Here is a 26,991-nt window from a genome sequence, read left to right on the forward strand (position 1 = left end):
GCTCCCCCGTGGGATCATGACCTGAGCTGAAGGCAGACATTCAACCGACAGAGCCACCCAGGCACCCCTGAAGATTTTATTTATTTTTTAAAAAAAGATTTTATTTATTTATTTGACAGAGAAATCACAAGTAAGCAGAGAGGCAGGCAGAGAGAGAGGAGGAAGCAGGCTCCCCGCTGAGCAGAAAGCCCGATGTGGGGCTCGAACCCAGGACCTGGGATCATGACCTGAGCCGAAGGCAGCGGCCCAACCCACTGAGCCACCCAGGCGCCCCTGAAGATTTTATTTTTAAGTAATTTCTACAACCAACGTAGGGCTGGAACCTACAACCCCAAGATCAAGAGACACATGCTCTACTGATTGAGCCAGCCAGGTGTCCCCAACGTCCCTTTTAAATAAAAAAATAATGCTTTCCAAAAAACAAACAAAAACAAAAACAAAAAAAATCCCCCCAAAACCCACTGCTTTCCATTTTTCTGACTTTCCTCAATATCTGGATTAACAGAAGATAGCTGGATTTCCACATCTACTTCTATATTCAATCAGTTGAAATATCAGAGGTCAGATCGCCTTTGGGAAACTCCACTGTTCACTACTGAGAGAATAAAAGTGAAAAGGCAAATAACATCTTACTGTTACTATGAAAATAGTTTTGACTTCAAGGATCCCCTGGAAAGGTCCTGAAAACCCCCAGGCGTTCCCAGCTACACCCAGTACAACTCCTGCGAGCCCCAGAGAGAAAATGGAGTGGTAAGACAGCACCATCACAACATTTACTCTGCCGGCTCTAGCCAGGCAGGGTTGCCTACAATGAGGCTGGCTTTGTCTCTTGGAAAAAGAGTAAGGGCTTCTCTGAAGTGATTCTCCTCTTTGGATTCTAGTTACTTTTCCCCTCACCTCTTTGGGCCTTTGTGTGAAACATCTGAGTTACTGCGTTATCTTCGTCCTTCTGTTCTCTGCACACACCTTTTATTTATTTTTTTTTTTAAAGATTTTTTTTTAAATTTATTTGTCAGAGAGAGAGAGAGAGCGAACACAGGCAGACAGAGAGGCAGGCAGAGGCAGAGGGAGAAGCAGGCTCCCTGCCAAGCAAGGAGCCCGATGTGGGACTCGATCCCAGGACGCTGGGATCATGACCTGAGCCGAAGGCAGCTGCTTAACCAACTGAGCCACCCAGGCGTCCCTGCACACATCTTTTAAATAGCTTCTTAATGTTCGTGCTCTGTCACCACATATAAATGAAACAAAAATTCAACAAACAACACAGAATCTATTTAAATGTCAGTGATTTTCCAAGGCTGGTCTCTGGAGCGTCAGCCTTAGTATTATCTGGCAACTTGTTAGAATTCAAACTTTTGGACCACACTCCAGAGTGACCAAAATAGAATTTATAGGGATGGGGCCCAGAAATTCGTGTTTTAACAAGCCTTTCAGGTGATTTTAACGCATGCTACATCAGTAAGGTAAACCACTGCTCAGATAGGGTAATTAAGAGTGTCCTGGTACATTTAGAAACTACAGTTAGATAAAGTTAGCCCTTAGTTAATAAAAGCTAATGGTAGCAAGCATTTCCATGGAAATGGAACATTTCCAGGAAATGTTCTAAACACTGGACACACGTTAACTCATTTAGTCTTTACAACAACTATAGGGTAATAATAACTGATAGACCAACTTTTGATTCATGGAAAAAACTAGGCCTAGAGAGTATGTAAGTACTTTGGCAAAGGGCACATCGTTAGTCAGTGACAGAGCTAGGTTCCAATCCAGGCAGGCAATCTCACGCCAGTTTGTGCTCCTGACTGCCACACTGATCTGGGAGGCCCCAGATCAGTAACAGGGGCCTGGGGGAATTCAGGTTTCTTAGCAACAGAGTTGGTGGAAGGTGCCTTCAGCCATTCTGCCAACCTGGAATGGTGGCTGACACAGTTTGCCAGCACCAGAGGAACGGAGAGGAGCCCTTTCTAGGAAAGAGCTAGGAGTCCTTCCTCAAGCTGACTGGATAGGCTTTCTGAACATAGCTAGTAACAGAGGACGTAAGGGACTGACTCTCTAGGAAGTCTGTGAGGCACCGAGCTTGTGAGAGAGACACAGCTCTGAGGTTCTATCCTCCACTTAAATGTGTTGTCCCAAGCTTGAATTACATCCAACAATTCTGTTCTATTCCCCCCACGCCTCCGACCCAGTCTTTCACCTTATGTTTTAGGTTGACTTCTTATTGTTAATTATTTTAAGATAAAAAAAATGTTATTAAAGAAGTTAAATTTAAAAATTTAAAGTTCTTGCTTTTACAATACAAACACTTCAGATATTTATTTTCAACCTATGCAAGAAGGATGTGATCCATTTTTCTGGAAGAATTCTGGGAAAACTTTCCAAATTACTTTAGCATAACAAAGTTTGTTTCTGCATTAAGTCAATTTATTCTCATACATACATATTTGTTCACAACTGTTACTATCAACAGTGAGTCTCTCTGCCATGCGTTAAATCTACACACAACCTTTAAAATAGTTAAAGTGACCAGGTATGTATAAATCGATACACTTACAAATATTTTAATGGCCAAATAGTCTAGGACAGCATCCTTCAAATCAGTACACAGAAACATTTCAAGGGTATGTAGGCAAGGATGACTTCAGTGCACTTCGTATCCAGAACTTTCCTTTTCATACAAACTCCTGCCTAAAACGTATTACTCCTCCACCTCCTGAGATCAAGGCACTCCTTTCATACTAGCGCCTTTCTCTTTCACATACAAAAAACCTACTTCTCTGAATCTTACTCTTACACCCCAGGATGTAAAATCCTCCAGGTGGTGAAAACATGAATGACGATAATGGCTGAGAAACAAGATTTTGCAGAAATGGATGGAATTAGACATAATTAAAATCATTAAATTTTATGTACCATAATTTGTTGTGATCAAATATGAAGTAAAATAGAAATATAAGTTTAAGGAGAAAAAGGATGATGTAAAATTTCCTATAAAAAAAAAAATCTAGGGGCGCCTGGGTGGCTCAGTGGGTTAAAGCCTCTTGCCTTTGGCTCAGGTCATGATCCCAGGGTCCTGGGATCGGGCCCCACATAGGGCTCTCTGCTCAGCAGGGAGCCTGCTTCCCCGATCTCTCTGCCTGCTTCTCTGCCTACTTGTGATCTCTGTCAAATAAATAAATAAAATCTTAAAAAAAAAAATCTAGTGAGATGCCTGGGTGGCTCAGTTGGTTAAGCGTCTTCCTTTGGCTCAGGTTGTGATCATGGAGTACTGGGATTGAGCCCTGGCGTTGGGCTCCCCACTCATTGGGGAGCCTGCTTCTCCCTCTGTCTCTCCCCGTTTGTGCTCTGTCTCTAATAAATAAAACCTTAAAAAAAAAAAAGCTTGTAGGGTGCCCAGCTGGCTCAGTGGGTAGAGCATGGGACTCTTAATCTTGGGGTTTTGAGTTCAAGCTGCACATTGGGTGTAGAGATTACTTAAAAAGAAAAAGAAAAAAAAGGTTGTTTGCATCTTTTATTCTTTTTGATCTTTGCTTGTTTTGGCCCCGGAGGGGGTGCACAGTGTCTGGAGGTACTGCAGTACAGGAGGTTGGTGCATGGAGAAGACAGAGCAAGCTCCTATTCCATCTCTCCTGCTTCAGAAATCCACCTCAGAGGTGCCTGGATGGCTCAGTCAGTTAAGCGTCTGCCTTCAGCTCAGGTCATGACCCCAGGGTCCTGGGATAGAGCTCTCTGCTCAGCAGGGAGTCTGCTTCTCCTTCTGGTCCCTCCCTGCTCCTTCTCTGTCTGTCGCTCTCTCTCAAATAAATAAAAATCTTAAAAAAAGTTTCATAGTTAAATTGATAGTATGTTAAAAACTGCATCCTCTTTTCAACTGTCTCAACTTCTGAAAAACTAAAGATGTCAAATTTGTAATGTGCAAAGGGAAACATAATTTTTTTTTTTTAAAGATTTTATTTATTTATTTGACAGAGAGAGATCACAAGTAGGCAGAAAGACAGGCGGAGAGAGAGGAAGGGAAGCAGGCTCCCTGCTGAGCAGAGAGCCCGATGCGGGGCTCGATCCAGGACCCTGAGATCATGACCTGAGCCGAAGGCAGCGGCTTAACCCACTGAGCCACCCAGGCGCCCCGGGAAACATAATTTTTAAAAATACTTTTGCGAGGGCGCCTGGGTGGCTCAGTGGGTTAAAGCCTCTACCTTTGGCTCAGGTCATGGTCCCAGAGTCCTGGGATTGAGCCCTGCATCGGGCTCTCTGCTCAGTGGGGAGCCTGCCTCCTCCTCTCTCTGCCTGCCTCTCTGCCTACCTGTGATCTCTGTCAAATGAATAAATAAACTCTTAAAAAAAAACAACAACAAACTTTTGTGGATATGCAAACAAAGAAGTTTGCAGATTGCTTGTTTATGATTATGTTTAATTTTTGACCACCATCAGAGGAGGACTTTTTTTTTTTTTAAGATTTTATTTATTTAGTTGAGAGAGAGAGAAGAGAGAGAGAAAGTACAAGAAGGGGGAGTGGCAGAGGGAGAAGCAGGCTTCCTGCTGAGCAAGGAGCCTGACGTGGGACTGGATTCCAGGACCCTGGGGATCATGACCTGAACTGAAAGGAGACGGTTAACGACTGAGCCACCAAGGAACCCCAGACTGTCAACTTTCAATAAACTGGGGGCAGGGGCAATGTGGGGGACTTGGGCATGATGTCTGAGTAACCAACCCAGCAGGGACACACATTAAACTTTGGAGCTTGCTTCCATGCTGGAAAGGTGGCACCCATAACAATCCTGCATTTGGAGTAACAGCCTTTCCGGCTTCTCTGCTGCCCTCCTTACTTCTGCGCACCTCTCCAGTAAGGCAGCAAGAGCTGAGTAAGCTGAGTGTTAGGTGAGATAGAGAGTACTGATCTAGTTCACAGTTCTGGAGGACAGTCCCTTTTGCTGTATTGTTTACAAGGACATGGTTTGCATCGGGCTTTCTGAAAGGCTGACATGAGTTACAACAACTCTACACTGTTTTTTCCAAACTCCCTAGGCTTCCAGGTATTCATTCCAGTATGGGGCATTCTTCCATCTTGAAACAGTTCAAAAAAATGTTGTGTTTAATAAAGCCAGAGCAACACACACCACACCTACACAACAGATATGGAAAGTCTCACCAAAAAAACCCAAGGAAAAACCAAATAACAACAGTCATTTTCCCCCAGCACCCTGAATGGAAGATCGGTAACAATGACTGTTATGGTGACTAGAGGGAAATAATAATCTGTAGCCTACTTCCTTTGGAAGACTTTGGCATGATGTCTTCAGAGAAAGGCAGTATGTATAAACGCGTTTATGATACAGAGAGCTGAACACTCTCCTTCCATCTTAACCTCTCTTCTCATTCACCTCCTACAACACAGACTGTATCTATTTGCATTTCATTTTGTTTCTGTTTGGAGCTGATAAATTTTTATGTATCTGCATTTTGAATTAAACTTAAATCCTCTTTACTATAGCATGGGAAAAAAAAAGACTGGCCATTGCCAATTTAGTTTCAGCCATTTCATATGGGAATCCAAAAGCATCAAATTTCCTTGTACTCTGGGAACAATATATAGCATGAACAAAAGGTTATAGAGGAAGAAATGTAATTGATTCTGAAGAGCGTGAACATCTGCGAAGAATGTATTGTAAGAGAAAATGATCTCTGAGGGTCCTACTTCTGATGATGAAACAGTTTCTAGTTCCCCCTGTCAGAGAACTAACCCTCTGCTCCACACACCCCTCTTCAAGCCCAATCCACCAAGTGTGGAGAAAGCAGATGTTTGAAGCTAGTTTCCACAACACAGAAACAAACAGAAGTAAGTGTAGAAAATTTCACAAAATGAAACCTGCCTAGTGGTGTTCAGCTGATGGCCTCCGAGGAAATGTGAAAAAAAAAAAAAAAACAAAAAAACCCAAAAAACAAAAAACAAAAAACTATGTTCTGGTCCAAATTCCGTCATTAAATATAACATGACTATGGCCCAGTCAATTTATCTCCCTGCGCCTCAAGTTCCTTGAGCTCTCACATGGGAGACGAACTGGGTGGCGGAAAAGGTCTTTTTATGATGTTGTCTCCAATGGTAAGATTAATAGACCATCGTTTCACTGAGAAGTCCCTTAAGTCTCAGACCTCCCATTTAATTCGATTAATTTTTTAAAGATTCTTTTTTCTCTACACTCAATGTGGGGCTTGAACCCACAACCCTGAGATCAAGAGTCCCACGTTCTACTGACTGAGCCAGCCAGGTGCCCCACAGACTTTCCACTTTAGATGGGAAGAGCAAAAATTCTAACACAAGCAATTTAAGAACATCAACATTTATTTAACATGATAAAAAAGAAATGAGATATGAACATTTGCATTTAAACAATAGTAAGTAGCCTTTGATACTTACATGTGCTCATTGTATAATATATACACAATGAACATAGTTACATTTGTACACAAACCAAGTACTGGATTTGAAAACCTGCTTGTTGCTGTACACATCTATCCCAATTGAAATATAAGCCCAGTACTTCAAAATGTCTACATTTTAAATTGTATTTTTAAGAAAGAGTAAGCGGTAACATTTGTGTTTAAGCTGACAAGAGTGTGGCAGTAACTGCTGACATTGCAATCTGACTGAGAAATAATTATAGCAGAAAACAGGACGTACTTCACTTAGCAATAATAAAATGGCACATCTTAAATATATATATAAAATTTTTACAAATCAAGTGTGAAACAAAGCATTGCAGTAGCCAAAGTGGGAAGGAAAAAAAAAAGGAAAACAACCTTCATTGGAAATAATAACTAAATTTTTGTACTGAAAAAGCAAAAAGAAATATAAATCCACCTAAACTTTAGAAACATCAAAATCTGGAAATCAGCAACTAAGTAAGCTCTGGCTGTAGACCGCACATTAAAAAAGCACCTTTACTTATGTGCTCTGAAATCATAGCAGCAAGCTGGTGTCAGAACAACCACCTTGAGATTATGGAGTGTACATATGAGCCATTAAAGCTGTTTGGAATAAACATTTTCCAGAAGTGATAAAATGATGCTCTGTGGCCAAAAGCATCAGAACTATGAATTTCATAGATTTAAAATATACTGTACAATATCTTCTCACATTGCTGAAGGTCCATGTCCTTAGCTTTGAATGGTTTCAACAGAAGTCAGTATAGCTGAAAAATAAAGACAGGGAAAATTACTTTGACACCTGCAAAGCTAACGAGTGACCATTTCCTAAAGTAACTGAGGGCAATGTTTTATAACAATGGAACTGACGAGCATGGCCACGAAAATCCGAAGACCTAATACAATGGAAGGACATTTTCTTGTCATTTCATAGGTTTAATTCACAGAGCAAGAATGTAATTAAGTAACACAATTCAGAATAAAAAAAAGTAGCCAAATTTGCAGCTGAATATCAACAGAATGAGCAAAGATTTGCATAACTTTGCTAAATATGTCGTCATGTGTTAAGTGGCCCACAGAGCAGCGTCGTTTATAAACGTTTCCCAAGCCCTGCCAGAACGACGCAGTCAGCAAGATGATAAACACACAGTGAGAAGACATAAAGAAATGCCGGTTTGAGGGCCACTAGCTGTTCACCATGGCTGCGGGCCAGAAGCCTAGGAAACAGCCGGCAGTAACGGGACCCCACTCCAGTATGGAAAGCCACTGGCTCTTAAGGGCGAAAGCAAAATGAAACAAAATCCAAGAATAACAAAAGTCAAGGAACCTGGAAATGTACCTGAGCTTTAACTGTATATACTCTGTACTGCCAGATGGCATTCTTTATTATCATCGGTCTGTGTACAAAGAATGGTAACCTGTTTATTGAACCAAAAGATAACGAGACTGGATTTTAATGTACACTTCTTCACGACGATGGACAGAGGCCATCTATCAACTCTTTGCACAAGAGGAATCAAATAAATATGCTGACTACTCCTGTTCTGGTATGATTCTGTCACTAGCGGCAACTGTCACTTCAAGACATAGTAAGTTAAAGTTTAAAGGCATGAGTGACAGAGGCGAGACATAGGTAAGACAGTAACAAACAGGTTGTTTGTAACTCTACAAAGGATGTCAGTCCTGCATAAATACCAAATGACAACCAACAAAGGCCTCTTCTAGGCTGTATGTAGACATGATCTCAAATAAAAGTTACAAATATGACAGAACAGACATAAATCCTTCTGGATGAACAAAAGGACGCAGGTTATAGTTGCTACAAAAAGGTATGAATGGAAGAAGACTCTAGAAAATAAGCACTGCTGGGTAAACTTAAGTCAATTTAGTATTTGTACTAATTTATCTTGAGAATCTAAAAGTCAAAGAACATGTTAGCAATAATGTTTGTAATATCTCTATGTATTTCTGCTGCTTGTAATTGTTCAAAAGAAACTGGTGTTAACCCTAAAGCATACAATATTACTAGGTCTGGTGGATGGCATAAGAAAATGCAGAAAAAAAGCTTAAACAGCTCCATATCTCAGTTTTCTTGAAAAGTAAAAAAGAGTATATACCTACAAGTACAAAACTGCAAGTAAAATTTAGCATTTGTCTATAAAATTGTTATAAGATCTAAGGAAATTACTCTCAGTTCTTAAACTATGGTCTAAGGAACAATGTTCAAGTAAGGTTTCCTCTTTCTCCCTGCTCCCAACACAGCTTTTTTCAGTAGTGACCTTACTTACTTAAAAAAATTAATTATTTAAAAAAATTTGATAGATCTTAATGATTTTGATATTCCATGTAGTTGGCCGAGCCACAAACACTCCTTTGTCCTTTAAAATAATTAACAGACTCCCACTGCGGGAGACATGCCGCACGAACCGTAAAAAACATTACTTGATCAACTCATAATCGCTTCCACAGAACTCTCAGATCCGGCTATGGAAAGGAATGCTATGTGGGAGCACAGCTGCAGAACACCGTGAGGTTTCTTTTGGCACAGGCCATCCCCTCTTCGTTTGGCTCTTTTTATAGACGATGAAATCAGAGACACAGAAAACGCTGTCACGTAGCAAATCACTAGAAGGGATGAGGCTGGAGATCTGACTTACTGCCCAAGGCTCAAATCCACAGCCTCCTTGCTCTGCCAATGATCCCTAACACACAGTCCAGAATTAATCTGTTTTTGTTCACCGAACCAACGAGTGAATAAAACTCAAGTTAAAAACTCTGAAGTTCAAGCACAAATGCAAAAGGAACTGACGTACTTTTTCTGAGACTACACACACATGAAATGGGATCCTTCCGTGAGCTGCGGCTGAGTGGCTGGAACGGGCGATGCCGAGGACTCAGGAGATGGGGACAGACTTTTCGCTAAAACACACGGAAAGAATGCGAGAAGATAAACATCTTTAGGACACATCTGCAGAAGGAAATCCTGATGTTGTGATCCCATAAAATAAGAACAGATTTCAGGAAGGAATTAAAGTTCTATCTGGGTTCTGCTATTTTCTAAATTGACAACTGATTACTTAGCACAAAATGTCTCTTGAAGACTATTTAATAATTCTTCTTCCTCCTATACCTTAAACACTGCATACAATGTTATATGTCAATTATACCTCAACAAAATTGGAAAAGAAAATTCTTGTTGTCATCTACCCCCTTTTTCTGGCTTTGAGGTTAATTTTTAGGTGTCCATCTATGAATCACTCCTGGTGGGTCTCACTTTTTAAAAAATTAATTAATTATTTTTAAAAAAAGTAAGCTCTGCCTAACATGGGGCCTGAACTCACAACCCTTAGATCGAGAGTCTCATGTTCTACCAACTGAGCTAGCCAGGCGCTCTTGGGTCTCACTTTTAAAGGCCTTTATAGTTCATGAAGCTAAATACCATCAACAGTTTAAATGTTGTGATGTTGGGCGCCTGGGTGGCTCAGTGGGTTGAGCCGCTGCCTTCGGCTCAGGTCATGATCTCAGGGTCCTGGGATCGAGGCCCGCATCGGGCTCTCTGCTCAGCAGGGAGCCTGCTTCCCTCTCTCTCTCTCTCTCTCTGTCTACTTGTGATCTCTCTCTGTCAAATAAATAAATAAATAAATCTTTAAAAATAAATAAATAAATAAATGTTGTGATGTTAATACTCCACACACTTTATGCAGACACGCCAAAACAGAAACAAAGTGGTCAGTGACAATTAAAAAAATTCTCGTGTATAATGCCTTATAAATGATAGCGGCAAAAGACAGGACAGTGCTTTCTATCTGTTACAAGGAAACATGACTTATCACATAGATCTGCATGTTATATATATATAAGATATAGAGAATACTGCCAGAATCCCACGTCCTTCCTAAGAACAGTCCCAAATAACTGAATATCACTGTATTTGCCCTTCAGCAAAATGATGGGGAGGAGGGCGAAAGGAAGGAGGATTACTATTTTTTTTTTAAAGATTTTATTTATTTAAGAGACAGCAAGAGAGAGAGCATGCATGAGCAGGGGGAGAAGCAGGCTCCCTGTTGAGTGGGGATCCCGTGTGGGGCTCCATGCCAGGACCCTGGGATCATGACCTGAACTGAAGGCAGACGCCTAACTGATTGAACCACCCAGGGCCCCAGGACGGAGGATTATTAAGAATGGTTTTGGCTTATGGATTATGAGAAGCAATGTGGATAATATGCACTGGCTGTATGATTCCCCATATTTGGCATCCCTTGCCAAATATCATAAAGGAAAAAAAAATCAAATCTGTAAAAACAAACAAACAAACAAAATCCCTGAAAGTAGCACAGACATTTTTATTATTTTATTTTTTAATTGATTATTGTTTTTAGAGAGGGTGGGGGGCTGAGAGGAGGGGCAGACAGAGAAGGAGAATCTTTTTTTTTTTTTTTTTAAGATTTTATTTATTTATTTATTTGACAGACAGAGACCACAAGCAGGCAGAGAGGCAGGCAGAGAGAGGGAGGAGGAAGCAGGCTCCCTGCCGAGCAGAGAGCCTGATGCGGGGCTCGATCCCAGGACCCTGAGATCATGACCTGAGCCGAAGGCAGCGGCTTAACCCACTGAGCCACCCAGGCGCCCCGAGAAGGAGAATCTTTTTTTTTTTTTTTTTAAAGATTTTATTTATTTATTTGACAGAGAGATCACAAGCAGGCAGAGAGGCAGGCAGAGAGAGAGGAGGAAGCAGGGTCCCCTGCTGAGCAGAGAGCCGATGCGGGGCTCGATCCAGGACTCTGAGACCATGACCTGAGCCGAAGGCAGCGGCTCAACCCACTGAGCCACCCAGGCGCCCCACCGAGAAGGAGAATCTTAAGCTGGCTCCAGTGCCAGCGTGGAGCCTGACAGGAGGCTCAGTTTCACAACCCTTGATCTCACAACCCTGAGATCATGATCAAGGGTCAGTTCTTCACTAACTGAGCCACCCAGGAGCCCTACCTTCTGACGTGCTATGGATCCTGATCTTCTCTCAAAGAAAAACCCAGATGTGCATTATAGCATCAGCTAAACAACCCATTCCACTAGTTAGGTATTCAATCTTCTGCAGTTCCCAAAGTGGTAGGTTTGTGACTATTCTGAGAATCCAGCCTCAGAGAAATAGGTACGTTTTCCAAGTTCTGGAAACATCTTAGTGGAAAAAATTTTATGGTATACGAGTTAAGGTTAAGATGAAGAGAGAGTGAGAGAGAAGGAAGTGATCCCCAAGCCAGGACAGACTGTGGATCTAGGCTGAGGTCCACCTTCCATCCTTCCCAGTCACATCTTTCCTGAAGGGGCATGTGGAGGCGAAAGTAAATTCAGAGGTTCAGAGGGCACCGCAGTGAAGAAAAGTACGGAATGTGTAGTAGCTACCTGCTGTTTGATTTCCTCTAGAAGCTCGGGCAGTTTGTTCATAAGAAGCAACAGTTTCTCCTGCTCATGAATATTGTCCTTTATATTTTCTTCAGGGTGACTTTCTGTTTATGATTTGTGATCTGCGTCTCATCCTGAGGGCTAATAGAAATAGACTGGTATTTTAAAACTTGGTATTAACAGACTACAATAAAATTTTTTCTCCCAATTTGTCATTATGAAAATGTTTAACCATATACAAAAGATGCCACCATTTATAACTAGTAACTGCTAACACTTTGTTTGTAATGAATCGCTTTTCTTCTCCCTAAAAGAAATCTTTAAACATAAAAAATGAGAGCAAATGATACACGAAACCCGTGCACTCAGGTAATCCATATTTTACCAATATTGTTTCACCTAACTCCTAGTCTCCCACTCCCCAAATTATAAGCAGATTCCAGACATACCATCTGATCTGTAAATATTTCAGTTTGTATTTATAATAGCTCAATGTCATCAAATATCCAGTCAGTACTCAAATTTTCTTGATTGCCTCATAACAGCATTTTAGAGTTATTGGTTTCAAGCAGATCTGAAGTCTGTGTATTGTATTTGCCTGACAAGTCTCTTAAAGTTAACTTTAATCTAAAATACCCCACCCCACACATCCTTTTTATTCTTTGCTACTTATGTGAAACAACTTGGTTTCTCCATCCTACAGAGTTTACCACATTCTGTATTTTGCTGATTATATTCATTTTATTTTTAATAATCTGAAAAGGACTCTGAGTGCTTGATCAGATTAAGGATTTTGGGGAAAGGTAATTATTTCATTAGGTGGGGTTTGTGCACTACTGCCCGAATAGGTTGTTTCTTTCCGTGACGTTAAAAAAAGATCAGTGAGTTCAAGGTTTCTGAATTTACTTATTATAAACTGCCCTGCCAGATTTTCTGCTTTTCTGGCCATGGAGGAATATTATTCAAATCCTTTATTTCCTTAGGGTTAGCAAAACAATGATATTCTAAGTCTTTCATTCCTTATTGAATGAAATTCTTCTATAATGAGAAATATCGCCTCAAAAACTTTTTGGTTGCAGTTTATTTGGGAAAGGCAAGATAAACACTTGATTCTTTGCCTTTATGTACCAGGTTTTGGAATAAGAAGTCAATTCCTTAGCATTGTCCAAAGTGGCCAACTATTTTTTGTTGTTGTTGGGTCATGAAACTCGCAGATTTTAACATACTAGATGAGTTTTAATCTACACCTATTAACCAAACAGCAGGTTTTCCTCTTGTCAAGCGATTGCTGAAAGTTTTTCAAAACTCAATCTTGCTATTCATTGAAGAAATAAAGGCATTCTGAAAAACGTTAAATCCCAGCAATTCTCTTTCCAGCTCTGGTAATTTTTCTAATGAAGGGTGAGCATGAGGACATACACATAAGAAAGTCAGTTAAGAAGAACAGCTAAAAACAGACAGCCAATCACAGTGGCTTTTGGAACACACCAGACACCTTGGATTTCTGATCAGTGTCTATTCGATCCATTATGCAGCCAGTGCTGAGGGCCTGACTTTGATACAGCACATGCATGTTTTGGTAGGTTTTTTAAAAGTCCTTACCAAATTCCTAGGTGCTAATAAGCATAGTGGTTAAGTGCTATACCTGCGTTTTCTTATTTAATCATCATAACACATTTGTGATACAGATCTATTATTACCTCAGTTTTATAGGTAAGAACCTGCAGTTTAGGGAGGTTATGTAAGTTGCTCAAGTTGCTAAGCGGGACGGGAATCCAAGACTTTCTGACACCATCCTTAAGTGTTATATAATTTTGGGAGCGATTCCTTTATCACTTTCCCTAATCATTACCTGTATGGAACATCCTCAGACATTTTCTCCTTGTTTCCCTCTTTATCCATCACTGCCTCTGAACTTACTCCATTTGGTTCAGGTTTGAAAAGGGTTTTGGAAAAAATGTCCTCAGTTTTTTTAAACTACAGAGTAAGAAGAAAAATGATTAAAAATAAAAGTTTGTTAAAAAATGATAGCCAGTCAAATAGTTACTGAAATACATCTTTAGATTCAAGTATATGAAAATATTAACATTCTTAGTACGGGATACAAAAAGTTATTTGCCTGGAGGGGTGATACACATTGCTAATAGCCAGCAGCTCTGGGATATAAGATTCTTTAATTGGGGTTAACAGTAATTTATTCTAGCCTTGATTATGTTTTAAATGTCCAATTAACCCATTTTTTTGATGTGCTGAATACATCACTCAGGTTAAACAAAACCTATCATTTCACTTAGACTCATGGTCTCTATGATGAAATAAACAATATTTTCAACCTTATTGTTTGATCTAATCTTCAAAAATCTACCCCGTGCAATATCTGTTCTAAAATAATCTCTCTACCTCTTTGTTGAAATCCGTATCTTGAGGTTCAGCTTCTTTTAGTCGAACAATTTCTGCTGCAGGAGTTTCATGGTTTGGGTTCACATCATTTTCTCTAATGGACTGTATCCATTTCCTTAACGTTATCATCCTTCTTCGAGTCTGTCCAAAAGACATATAGCAGAGATTCATACTACGAAGCCACGTACAGTTTTTAGATAGCACCTGTTAATTTTGAAACAAGGCTATCCTCACTCACAAGGAGGTTTCTTTTATGAAACCAACGGAGGGAAAAAATATACATATCAGTATTCCACACATTTTTTTCTCTCTTTTAAGCATCCATTTTGTAATTTGGAGAATGTGTAATTATTCAACTGTTAATCTGCTGGGTCTTCGTAGCAATGCCTACCAGCTCTTGATCAGATGGAAAGGGGATTTCCAGGAGGACAGAAAAACACTTTAGCTGATGCATGTTGCTAACAAGGACAGATCAGACTGAAGCTACTGAAAAAGTTTCCCATGTCTTTTATCTCTGTATTCATGAATCGGGGTGGTAACAAACAAATCGTAAGAAATGGAATGGCGTCACTTTTCAATGTGGCGTTGAATGCGATGAATAGTAGACTTAGGACTTTTATTTAGAAGTTCTCTTCCGCTTACAATTTAGGTCATGTTAAATTAGGACAGAGAGTAATACACATTTTATTGGAGGGGGAACTGGGGACTATCTTGGCATGTCACACTTGTGGAAAGCACTTTATCTTCTTAGTATCTCTGTGAAGTAGATGGGATGGGCTGTATCATCATCTGATTTACAGCAGGGAAGATGGAGTCCACAACTGGTACGAGGACATCCAACAAGTACTAGAGCTCTGATTTTTTGAACTTAGGGCTATTTCCATTTTACTAAGCTGTCTTAGCTTATTTTTATGGGAATTAAGTAATATAAAATAACCATACTGTAGACATTTTTGAAAACCCATCAATCATGTAAATCCATTATCCTGATTCAAGTGGTATTAGATTTACACAGAAGAATGATTAAATGCAATAGATCTACCTGGGTAATCCTGAATGGATTATCCCTTAAACCTGAAGGACTCTGTAAGGGTGACTGGTCTAAAGCACCAATACATTTAATCCTTTTTTCTTTTCCCTCAAGCATGCTTGCTGATGTCTCCTTATTCTTTCCATTTGCTCTTCCACAGTCATCCTAGGTCGGGTATTTTCTGCCAAACAGAGTTGTTCCACTGCACTTCTCGGCCGGTTCCTTTAAATTAAAAATAGACATAGGAAAACAGGAATGCAGAATAACTTTTGAAAAGTATGTTGGAATAAAAAATGTTCTAAAATGCATTTCTTCTCAAAGTTTGAAAGTGCAAAACTGTTTTATCCTTCAGGAGTAACTGGTGATGTGGGTCATTGTAACAGGAAACTGTATAAAACTCAAACTAGGAAGGGGTACAGCTTCTAAATATGAGAGATTTACTTATTTTTAAAAATTTCTCAAGATTTTATCTTAAGTAATCTCTACACCCAAACATGGTGACTGAACTTTAAACCCCCGAGATCAAGAGTCACATGCTCTACCAACTAGACAGCCAGGCGTCCCAGATATTTATTTTAATGAAAATGTGATGTTTTGAATCACACATTTAATGTGAAAAGAGCTGTAGAGAAAAATCCTTAGTTTACGATCAATAACAGAACTATAAAATATTATTTCCATAAATCAGATGGTTTTATTTGAATACTATATATATATATATATATATATATGTATATACATGACTCATTTTGTGGTTTACTGAAGGGTTTTAAAAATATTTGTCACATTAAATAAGCAATCCTTCTTACTTTCTTATTAAAGATGTAAAACAATATTGGTATAAAATGCCAAATAAGAACTTTAGTGTTAGTCATAAGCAAATTTTAGCTTATTTTATATGATAGAACATTTAAATATTAAACATATGCTAGAACCTATGGCACAGAATCCATAGGTTTATGTCTCTGGTCTGAGTTGGTGGGGATTGACCATGAGACACTGGTGAGGTTGCTTGCTCTCAAAAAAACCCAGAGGGAAGTGAGCAGTTTGTCCGCAAACCCTCTAAGATCTTTTCTCTCTCCTGCAATCTGAAAAATGCTTGCAGGGCAGGAGCTCTAGCACTAGAACCATCTTCTCTTTCTTTCTTTCTTTTTAGAAGATTTTATTTATTTGAGAGAGAGAGAGAGAGAGAGAGAGAGAGCACAAGCGGGGGGGGGGGGGGGCAGAGGGAGAAGCTGACTTCCCACTGAGCAAGGAGCCCCACACAGAGCTTGATCCCAGGACCCTGAGATCATGACCTGAGCAGAACAGATGCTTAGCCAACTGAGCCACCCGAGGCGTCCCAACTAGAGCCATTTTCAATTGCATAAAACTAAATATCTTTTATAATTTTTTAAAAATTAATTTAATGAATTTATTTGACAGAGAGAGAGGCAGACAGAAGGGGAATACAAGAAAGGGCAGAGGAGAGGGAGAAGCAGTCTCTCTGCTGAGCAGGGAGCCGATGAGCCGAAGGCAGACGCTTAATGACTAAGCCACCCAGGTGCCCCTAGAATAAATATCCTAAAGAGCTCAAGTAAAAACTAAAAGGAAGAGGAAAAATGAAAAGCCTTAATGTGTTTTAGCAAAAGCCACATTTGCTTTGGAAAACAAAACATCAAACAACCAAAAAAAACCATTAAAAAAAAAGCAAATTTTAAATACAGACTGGGAATTAGCTACTACAGCATCCCTTTCCTTTCATTTTGGATTTCATTAAGTTTCTTATTTTATCCTTTTATTTTAGTAACTACAAACAGCAGACTTCCTGCTTTTTTACATTTATGCAAAATGTTGTGACACTGCAACTTCCTTTTTTTCAAGTTGTTATATTGTAAAAAATTTACTGTTTCTAAATGCCAAATATTGTCATTTTCCATAAAGAAATCTTAAAAAAACTGACATATTCATTTCTCATACATTATGGAACTTGTCTGTTATAGTCTGTTTAAGTATTTTAATCTGGCACTGATTTTGTTCATAAAGGTCCTTTCTATACCAATATTACATAACTGTAGTCTTCCATACTTTTCTCACCTGTATTTGTTTATGTAGAAGTTTTTCTTCTACTATTTAAGATAGTTATGTACTAAAAAAAAGATAGTTATAGCATATAAATCTACTAATATCTTTCTTAACACATTTTAATTTTTTCAATATAAGCTCCACACCCGATATGGGGCTTGAACTGACGACTTCAAGATCAAGAGTTGCATTTTTGGGTGCCTGGGTGGTTCAGTGGGTTAAGCCTCTACCTTTGGCTCAGGTCATGATCTCAGGGTCCTGAGATCAAGTCCCGAGTCGGGCTCTCTGTTCAGCGGGGAGCCTGTTCCTCCTTTCTCTCTCTCTGCCTGCCTCTCTGCCTACTTGTGATCTCTCTCTGTCAAATAAATAAATAAAATCTTAAAAAAAAAAAAAAAAAAAAAAGAATTGCATTTTCTACTAACCGAACCAGCCAGGCATCCCTCAATAAGCATTTTTATTTTAAATTTTATTATTACTATTTTTAAAGATTTTATTTTTAAGTAATCTCTATACCCAACATGGGGCTTGAACTCACAGCCCTGAGATCAGGAGTTGCTTTCTCTACCGACTTGAGCCAGCTGGGTGCCCTTTTTGACATGCACTTTTTATTTTTTATTTATTATTTTTTAAAAAATATTTTATTTTTATTTATTTATTTGAGAGAGAGAGACAGAGAGAGCATGAGCGAGGAGGTCAGAGAGAGAAGCAGACTCTCTGTGGAGCTGGGAGCCCCATGTGGGACTCGATCCTAGGACTCCAGGATCATGACCTGAACTGAAGGCAGTCGCTTAACCAACTGAGCCACCCAGGCGCCCCTGACATGCACTTTTTTAAAAAAAGATTTTATTTATTTGTTCGACAGAGAGAGACACAGGGAGAGAGGGAACACAAGCAGGGGAAGTGGGAGAGAGAGAACCAGGCTTCCCACCAAGCAGGGAGCCTGATGTGGGGCTTGATCCCAGGACCATGGGATCATGACCTGAGCTGAAGGAAGACACTTAATGACTGAGCCACAGGCGCCCCATGACATGCATTTTAAAAATCCTTTTCTGTTTATTTATTTTAGCATTACAATTTCCAAAGAAAATACCCTTTCAATCTGTAAAAAAATGCCTAACTATGAACAAATAATACTATTATAAAACCATGACCACTAATGGTAATAATGATGTATAGAAATTCATTAATTTTTATTCTATAATAATTATCTTTCTAGGTCTTTATGTTAGTTAAAATATTATATTTCTTGTATATAAATTTCTCAGATGTTTTGGGCATATACTTTGTAGCTGTACTTTAATATCTTTCATGAATAACCATAAATCTTATCATTTGTAGTACTTTCCATTCTTACAGCTTCAAAGTACCAAATTACCTTATACCAAGTAAGTAGAGAATTTATAAAAATGAAAGTAAAAGTTTTGGGGCACCTGGGTGGCTCACTTGGTTGAGCATCTGGCTCTTGATTTCGGCTCATCATGATCTCAGAGATCAAGCCCCATGTTGGACTCTGCACTCAGCCTAGAGTCTGCTTGAGACTCTGTCCCTCTCTTCCTCTGCCCCACCCAGGCTTGTGCTCTCTAAGATAAAGAAATAAAATCTTTTTAAAAAAAAATTTTATTGGGCGCCTGGGTGGCTCAGTGGGTTAAGCCGCTGCCTTTGGCTCGGGTCATGATCCCAGGGTTCTGGGATCGAGTCCCGCATCGGGCTCGCTGCTCGGCAGGAAGCCTGCTTCCCTTCCTCTCTCTCTGCCTGCCTCTCTGTCTACTTGGGATCTCTCTCTGTCAAAATAAATAAATAAAATCTTTAAAAAAAAATTTTATTTACTTATTTGATAGAGAGATCCCAAGTAGGCAGAGAGAGAGAGGGGGAAGCAGGCTCCCCACCGAGCAGAGAGCCAGACACGGGGCTCGATCCCAGGACCCTGAGACCATGACCTGAGCTGAAGGCAGAGGCTTAACCCACTGAGCCACCCAGGCGCCGAAGAAATAAAATCTTAAAAAAAAAATTTCTAGGGTGCCTGGGTGGCTCAGTTGGTTAAGGGTCTGTCTGCCTTTGGCTCAAGTAATGATCCCAGGATCCTAGGACTGAGCCCTGCATTGGGCTCCCTGCTCAGCAGAGAGCCTGCTTCTCTCTCTCCCTCTGCCTGACACCCTCCCCCTGCCCAGCCCCACTTCTGCTTTATGCTATCTCTCGCTCTCTCTCAAAACAAACAAACAAACAAAAAAACAAAACAACGGGCGCCTGGGTGGCTCAGTGCGTTGGGCCACTGCCTTTGGCTTGGTCGTGATCCTGGGATCCAGTCTCGTATCGGGCTTCCCCTGCTCTGCAGGGAGCCTGCTTCTCCCTCTCCCTCTGCTTGTGATCTCTCTCCGTCTCCATCAAATAAATAAATAAAATCTTAATAAAATCTTATAATAAGTAAATAAATAAATAAATAAAATCTTAAAAAACAAAACAAAACACCACTTAAAAAAATTCTTTTGCATCCTAAATTCCTAAGACTACCTGGTGAAAAGGAGTTAAATACCTTGATAATCTTCCCCAAATGACCAAGATTAGACTGGTTTACAGCAGATTGAATTCAGTGGATCTCAGATGAATATGTGAAATATGGAATTTATTTCCCAATCTCCATTCAATTCCCCAATCTCAATTCACATTTCTCAGCTGGCACCAGAGGACTGGCCAACTCCAAATCTACCACAGCTAAAAGGCCCTCTAAACTCAGGGTAGCTTGGAAATCCATTACCCTGGCTGACTGCAGGACATGTCTATCAGTCTCATCAAAGAAATTCTTAGAGGTGTCAAGAGATGTAATAAAAGGCAGCTATATGAGAACAGATTCCACAAACCGTGGACCTCATCTCAAGGCTGATCAAAACTAACCTAGATTAGGTATTGAGTAGGTCTGTCCCCTAGGTGCTAATTTCCTGAATGTACTTAAAAAAAAAAAAAATTAAGACTAAGTTTTCTTAGAGTATGTAAAAAAAATTTTGGTGAAACACTAAAAAGGAAATTATGTGTGAGAAAGCAATATATAGGCTTAAGAATCCTTCTAGAAATTAACTTCTAGTTAAATACCGTTCTTGAATCCATCATCTTCTTAGTTTTCCTTAAGGTTACATAGGAGGCTATTGTCGAAGATTCAGGTGTTGGTGATTTTGTTCTGGGAGGAACTACTCCAACAGGAAAGTGGGAACCTAAAAATTAAAATAGTAGTAAGTTCTACAAAACATCTTTTACACAACATAACACTTTCTTCTGACATACTCAATTTCTGAAGCTTTTATTTTATTTATTTTATTTTTAAGTAGGTCCCATGCCTAGCGTGGAGCCCAGAGCAGGGCTTGAGCTCCCAACCTTGAGATCAAGACCTGAGCAGAGATCAAGAGCTGGATGCTTAACCAACTGAGCCACCCAGCCATTCCTCTGAGGGTTTTAAAATCAAAAGGCAAATTTATTGGAGTGCCTGGGTGACTCAGTTAAGCATCCAACTCCTGATTTCTCCTCAGGTCATGATCTCAGCATCATGAGCTCTGTGCTGCCCAAGATTCTCCCTCTTCCTCTGCAACTCCTCCCCCTGTTAAGTGTGCATGTGCTCTCTCGCTCTCTCAGAAAAGAGGGCAAATTTATTTTCATTTGTTTATTTTTTTAAAAGATTTTATTTCTAAGTAATCTCTATACCCAGTGGGGCTTGAACTTACAACCCTGAGATCAAGAGTCCACATACTCTACTGACTGAGCCGGCTAGGGGCTCTATAGAGCAAATTTATTGCTTGAGAAGAACCAGAGAAACTGTAGTAGCCTTCCATTAATGTACTCTGTCTAAAGTTCTACAGATTAATAGATGACATCAAAAATTGTCATTATGAAACTAGGAACATACAAGGAATCATATATCCTCACAACAACCTTCTGAAGGAAAGAAGGTGACAGAAGTGCAGTATCTGCATTAACTTCCTTCCTCAGTCCAGAGAGCTCAAGCAGCAGCATGGCTGGAGTTTCCCAGTTACCCTTCTTTCCATTCACAACATTTTCAGAGACTGAAAAGACCTTAATCCTCTCACATATTAAAGATCAGGAAAGACAAGGCCCAGAAAGGTTAAGTGATTGACCTAAATGTCCTTAATTTCCATGTGGTCTCTTTTCCAGTCACACTGCACTGTCTCAAAAGAGAGTCCACTAGGGGCGCCTGGGTGGCTCAGTGGGTTAAAGCCTCTGCCTTCGGCTCAGGTCATGTTCCAGGGGTCCTGGGATCGAGCTATCGCGAGCTCTCTGCTCCGGAGGGAGCCTGCTTCCCCCTCCCATCTCTCTGCCTGCCTCTCAGCCTCCTTGTGATCTCCGTCTGTCAAATAAATAAATAAATAAATCTTAAAAAAAAAAAAAAAAAAAAGAGTCCACTAACAACCTTATCAATAGTTACCTATAGCTAACTATATCACTATATATATATATCACTGTAACTACAACTATGTATCACTGCTACTTTCTCTTTTGTAATTTTAAAAATTTCTAAAATGAACACACACCATAGAAAATAAAACACATAACACAAAATCATTAACACAACAAAAATAAAAGCTAAAAATAAGTTAACATATAAAATGTATGCATCTGGGGTGCCTGGGTGGCTCAGTCGTTAAGCATCTGCCTTCAGCTGAGGTCATAATCCTGGGGTCCTGGGATCAAGACCTGCATCAGGCTCCCTGCTCAGCAGGAAGCCCTGGTCTCCCTCTTCTCCTACTCCCCTGCTTGTGTTCCCTCTCTTGCTTTGTCTTTGTCAAATAAATAAATAAAATCTTAAAAAAAATGAATGCATTCATATCGTAGTCATCTTGTTTAAGTAGAATATATGAACTAATAACCACTGAGGGCATTTGTAAGAGAACAAATTGTTAAAATCTCAATGGTTTTCTTAGGAAAAAAAAAAAAAAAAAGAAAATACCACTCTCTTTGGCCTCATTTACAGTTACATACATCAACTAAGCAGAAAAAGGAAAAAGGAAGTCTAGGTTCTCCCCCAAAGACAAATGGTAGGTCTATCACTCAGGACTCCTTTAATTTATATACCAAACAATCTACAGCTTAGGCTTTAATATTGTTTATGAACTCTACAAATATTATACGGTTGTATAATTTAAGAATATTAAGAGCTGAACTGGTACATAATATAGGTAATTTTGCAATTCAAAATTCAGTGGGTTAAGCCTTTGCCTTCATCTCAGGTCATGATCCCAGGGTCCTGGGATTGAGGCCTGCATCAGGCTCTCTGCTTAGCCGGAAGACTGCTCCCCCCCCCCTCTGCCTACTTGTGATCTCTGTCTGTCAAGTAAATAAATAAAATCTTAGAAATTTGCCTTTTAAAATTTAGGTGTTTGGTTTTTTATCTTTTATTTTTAGTAATCTCTGTACTCAACATGGGGCTTGAACTCACGATCCTGAGATGGAGAGTTGCATGCTTTCTCAACCGAGCCAGTTTTTGCACCCCTAGTTTTAACTTATAAGCTCTCATCTAACTAAATTGTCTTAAAGTATGCAGATAAATTATAGCATAATTTCTGCTGCGTGACTTAAAGTGGGGCTTTTCAAAATGGATCACTAACTGGGATAATATAGGCTTTCTCTTTGTTTGAATTGCAAAATTACCTATATGAATACACTGTCTTTTTTTTTTTTTTTTTAAGTATATGTGCTGCCGAAGCGAGCACTGAATACACTGTCTTTTTAAAAAAAGATTTTATTTATTTATTTGATAGAGAGACAGAGAGAGAGCATGAGAGGGGAGAAGATCAGAGGGAGAATCAGACTCCTTGCTGAGCAGGGAGCCCAATGCGGGACTCAATCCTAGGACTCCGGGATCATGACCTGAGCCGAAGGCAGTCGCTTAACCAACTGAGCCACTCAGGCGCCCGATTATATGGTCTTAGTCTTGTAAAGTGGCTGCTCAAGTGGGGTATACTCCCTGATTCTTTTTTTTTGTTTGTTTTGTTTTTAAATCTTGGCCGTGTATTGTGCATTCATCAACAAGGAGAAGAACAAAGATCTGGTACTTGTAGGTGGCTTGAGAATCTCTGTTTTAAAAGTTTCTTCAAATCATGGCTATGTGCTTGATATTTCATTAACTTATACACGACCTAAATTTTTATTTAGCACTTACTACAAAATTATTGATTGGATAAATGAAAGAGACTTTCCTCTTAACTGTTTTTACTAAACAGAGAAGATTAAAAGGAATAAGTATAAATATGTGCAAACGTAAAGAATGACCTACCCATCTGGTCATCACATAGCTTAGAAATATTATGACCTTAAAACACTCCCTAATCCCCTTTCCTTATCTGTCTCTCCTCAGAGGTAATTAACTGCCGAATTATGCGTTTATCTCCCCCCCCTTTTTTATAGTTCTGTAATATTTGATTCCTACAAAAGAAAAATACTATTACAGTTTTGCATATTTTTAACGTACACATATGTGGAGCTGTATGTTATGTATCTTTCTACAATGTGATATTTTCACTCAACATTACATTCAATTTTTTAGTTGCCTTACGTTTTAGATGTTTTTATAAACACAACATAGCTATACTTTATTTTTAATCCAGTTTGACAACATTTTTCTTTCAAGTGAAGCATTTAGTCTAATTATATTTGTTATAATTATTCATGTATTTAGATTTATTTCTGCCATCTATTTTTTGTTTTCTATTTTCCCCACTTCCTCTGTTTTTTCTTTTTCTTCTCTTGGATTCTTCTTCAGTTTGCTTCCCTACTAGTTTAGAATTACACAGTCTATTTCTTTTCTTTATCTTATCCTTAAGCATGCACACTTAACTTATTAAAGTACAAAGGTAATCATGACCACTATCATCCTCTGGAGCAATACAAGGACTTTAGAACATATTAATACCAATAAGTTTGCTCCTGTTTTATATGCTAGTGCTATAAATATTTTAGTTCTTTGCTTCTTAAGACTTTCTATATCTGACCACTTTCCTTCTACATGAAATGTTACAGGACTCTCAAATGACGTAAGTGACAAACTCTCCAGATTTTGCTTTAAAAAAAATATATTTTATTTATTTTTGAGAGAAAGAGAGAGAGAACATGCACGTGCACCAAGAGAGGGTAGCAGGGGAAGGGGCAGAGGGAGAAGCAGACTCCCTGCTGAGCAGAGAGCCCGATGTGGAACTCAACCCCAGGACCCTGAAATCATGACCTGAGCCCAAGACAGACGCTTGACTGGCTGAGCCAGCCAGGTGCCTCAAACTTTCCAGTTTTTGTCTTTACTGCTCCTTTCTAGTTTTACTGAGGCAAAATGTATAACTAAAATGTACAGATCTTAAGTGTACAACTGATGAGGTTTGATAAATGCATTCCTGTCCATAGGTGCATAGGCATATATCTATATAATCATTTCAGTCAAGATAAAGACCATCTTTGTTAGGGTGCTAAATGAGAAAAATGTGCAGCCAAGAATACTATATCCAGCAAGGATGTTATTCAAAATAGAAGGAGATATAAGTGAGAAAGCTTCTAGGACAAACAGAAATTAAAAGAATTCGTGATTACTAAACCAGCCCTGCAAGAAATACTGAAGGGGATTCTTTAAGGAGAAAGAGAGCCCAAAAGTAACAGACCAGAAAGGAACAGAGACAATCTACAGAAACAGTGACCTTACAGGTAAAAGAATATACTAAATTCACTATCATTGTCAAATACTACTAGAACTAGCCTCAGCAATCAGACAACAAAAAGAAATGAAAGGCATTTAAATAAGCAAAAAAGTAAAACTTTTACTCTTCACAAATAACATGATAACTCTGTGTGGGAAACCCAAAAGATTCCACCCCAAAATTGCTAGAACTTGTACAGGAATTCAGCAACATAGCAGGATACAAAATCAATGCACATTGCATCTCTATACACTAACAATGAGACAGAAAAATGAGAATTTAAGGAATTGATCCCATTTACAATTGCACCCCAAACCATAAGATATCTAGGAATAAATCTAACCAAAGAGGTAAAGGATCTGTACTCTAAATAACTGCAGAACACTTATAAAAGGAATTGAGGAAGACACAAAGAAATGGAAAAACATTCCATGCTCACGGATTGGAAGAACAAATATTGTTAAAATGTCTATGCTACCTAGAGCAACCTACACATTCAATGCAATCCCTATGAAAATACCATCCACTTTTTTCAAAGAACTCCACCAAAATTCTAGAGGAGAACACAGGCAGCAATGTCTGTGACCTGGGCTGCAGCAACATCTTGCAAGACATTATCTCCAAAGGGCAGGGAAACAAAAGCAAAAATGAACTACTGGGACTTGAGATAAAAAGCTCTTGCACAGCAAGGAAACAGTCAACTAAACCAAAAAATAACATATAGAACAAGATATTTGCAAATGTCTTATCAGATAAAGGGGTGGGATCTGAGATTTATAAAGAACTTATCAAACTCAACACCCATGGGGTGCCAGGGTGGCTCAGTGGGTTAGGGCCTCTGCCTTCAGCTCAGGTCATGGTCCCGGAGTCCTGGGATCGAGCCCCGCATTGGGCTGTCTGCTCAGCGGGGAGCCTGCTTCCCTTCCTCTCTCTCTGCCTACTTGTGATCTCTCTCTCCGTCAAATAAAAAACAAAAAACAAAAAACAAACTCAACACCCAAAAAACAAATAATCCGATCAAGAAATGGGCAGAAGACATGCACACACATTTCTCCAAAGAAGACATAAAAACGGCCAACAGACACATAAAAAAATATTCCACATCACCTGGCATAGGGAAATACAAATCAAAACCACAGTAAGATACCATCTCACACCAGTCAAAATGGCTAAAATTAACAACTCAGGAAACAACAAATGTTGGGGAGGATGTAGAGAAAGGGAAACCCTCTTACACTGCTGGTGGGAATGCAAGCTGGTGTAGCTATTCTGGAAAACAGCATGGAGGTTGTTCAAAAAGTTAAAAATAGAGCTACCCTATGACTTAGCAATTGCACTACTATCCAAAGGATACAAATGTAGTGATCTGAAGGGGTACTTGCACCCCAATGTTTATAGCAGCAATGTCCACAACAGCCAAACTATGGAAAAAGTCCAGATCGCCATGGACAAATGAATGGATAAAGAAGATGTTTTGTGTGTGTGTGTGTGTGTTTGTGTGTACTTGCAATGGACTATTACTCAGCCATAAGAAAAAAAAGAAAAAAAAAAAAAAAAGAAATATTACCATTTGCAACAACATGGGTAGAACTAGAGGGTATTATGGTGAGCAAAATAAGTCAATCAGAAAAATACAGTTATCGGGACGCCTGGGTGGCTCAGTTGGTTAAGTGGCTGCCTTCGGCTCAGGTCATAATCCCAGCGTCCTGGGATCGAGTCCCACATTGGGCTCCCTGCTCAGCAGGGAGCCTGCTTCTCCCTCTGCCTCTGCCTGCCATTCTATCTGCCTGTGCTCACTCTTGCTCTCTCTCTCTGACAAATAAATAAAATCTTAAAAAAAAAAAAAAAGAAAGAAAAATAGAAAAAGACAGTTATCATATGATCTTACTCATGTGGAAATTAAGAAAGAAAACAGAGGGTCATAGGGGGAAGAGAGGAAAAAATAAGATGAAATCAGAGAGGGAGACAAACCATAAGAGACTCTTTTTTTTTTTTTTTTAAAGA

The 26,991-nt window shown here is 39.4% G+C and overlaps 1 protein-coding gene and 1 pseudogene across 10 annotated transcripts in view; both read right to left on the bottom strand.

Moving 5' to 3' along the window:
• Positions 1-6,319: 6,319 nt before the first annotated feature.
• Positions 6,320-14,671, bottom strand: LOC125106953 (pleckstrin homology domain-containing family A member 5-like; annotated as a pseudogene).
• PLEKHA5 (pleckstrin homology domain containing A5) overlaps positions 14,223-26,991 on the bottom strand; it is a 227,994-nt gene continuing 215,225 nt past the window's right edge. For all 10 annotated transcript variants that reach the window (XM_047740351.1, XM_047740350.1, XM_047740348.1 and 7 more), the window contains 3 exons: positions 20,396-20,514; positions 15,260-15,469; positions 14,223-14,358 (listed from right to left, as the gene is read on the bottom strand). In XM_047740351.1, coding sequence (XP_047596307.1) covers positions 15,413-15,469; positions 20,396-20,514 — 176 coding nt within the window. In that variant the 3' untranslated portion in view covers positions 14,223-14,358; positions 15,260-15,412. The remainder of the gene's footprint in view (positions 14,359-15,259; positions 15,470-20,395; positions 20,515-26,991) is intronic.

Source organism: Lutra lutra, chromosome 8 (assembly GCF_902655055.1).
Source record: "Lutra lutra chromosome 8, mLutLut1.2, whole genome shotgun sequence".
NCBI lineage: Eukaryota > Metazoa > Chordata > Mammalia > Carnivora > Mustelidae > Lutra > Lutra lutra.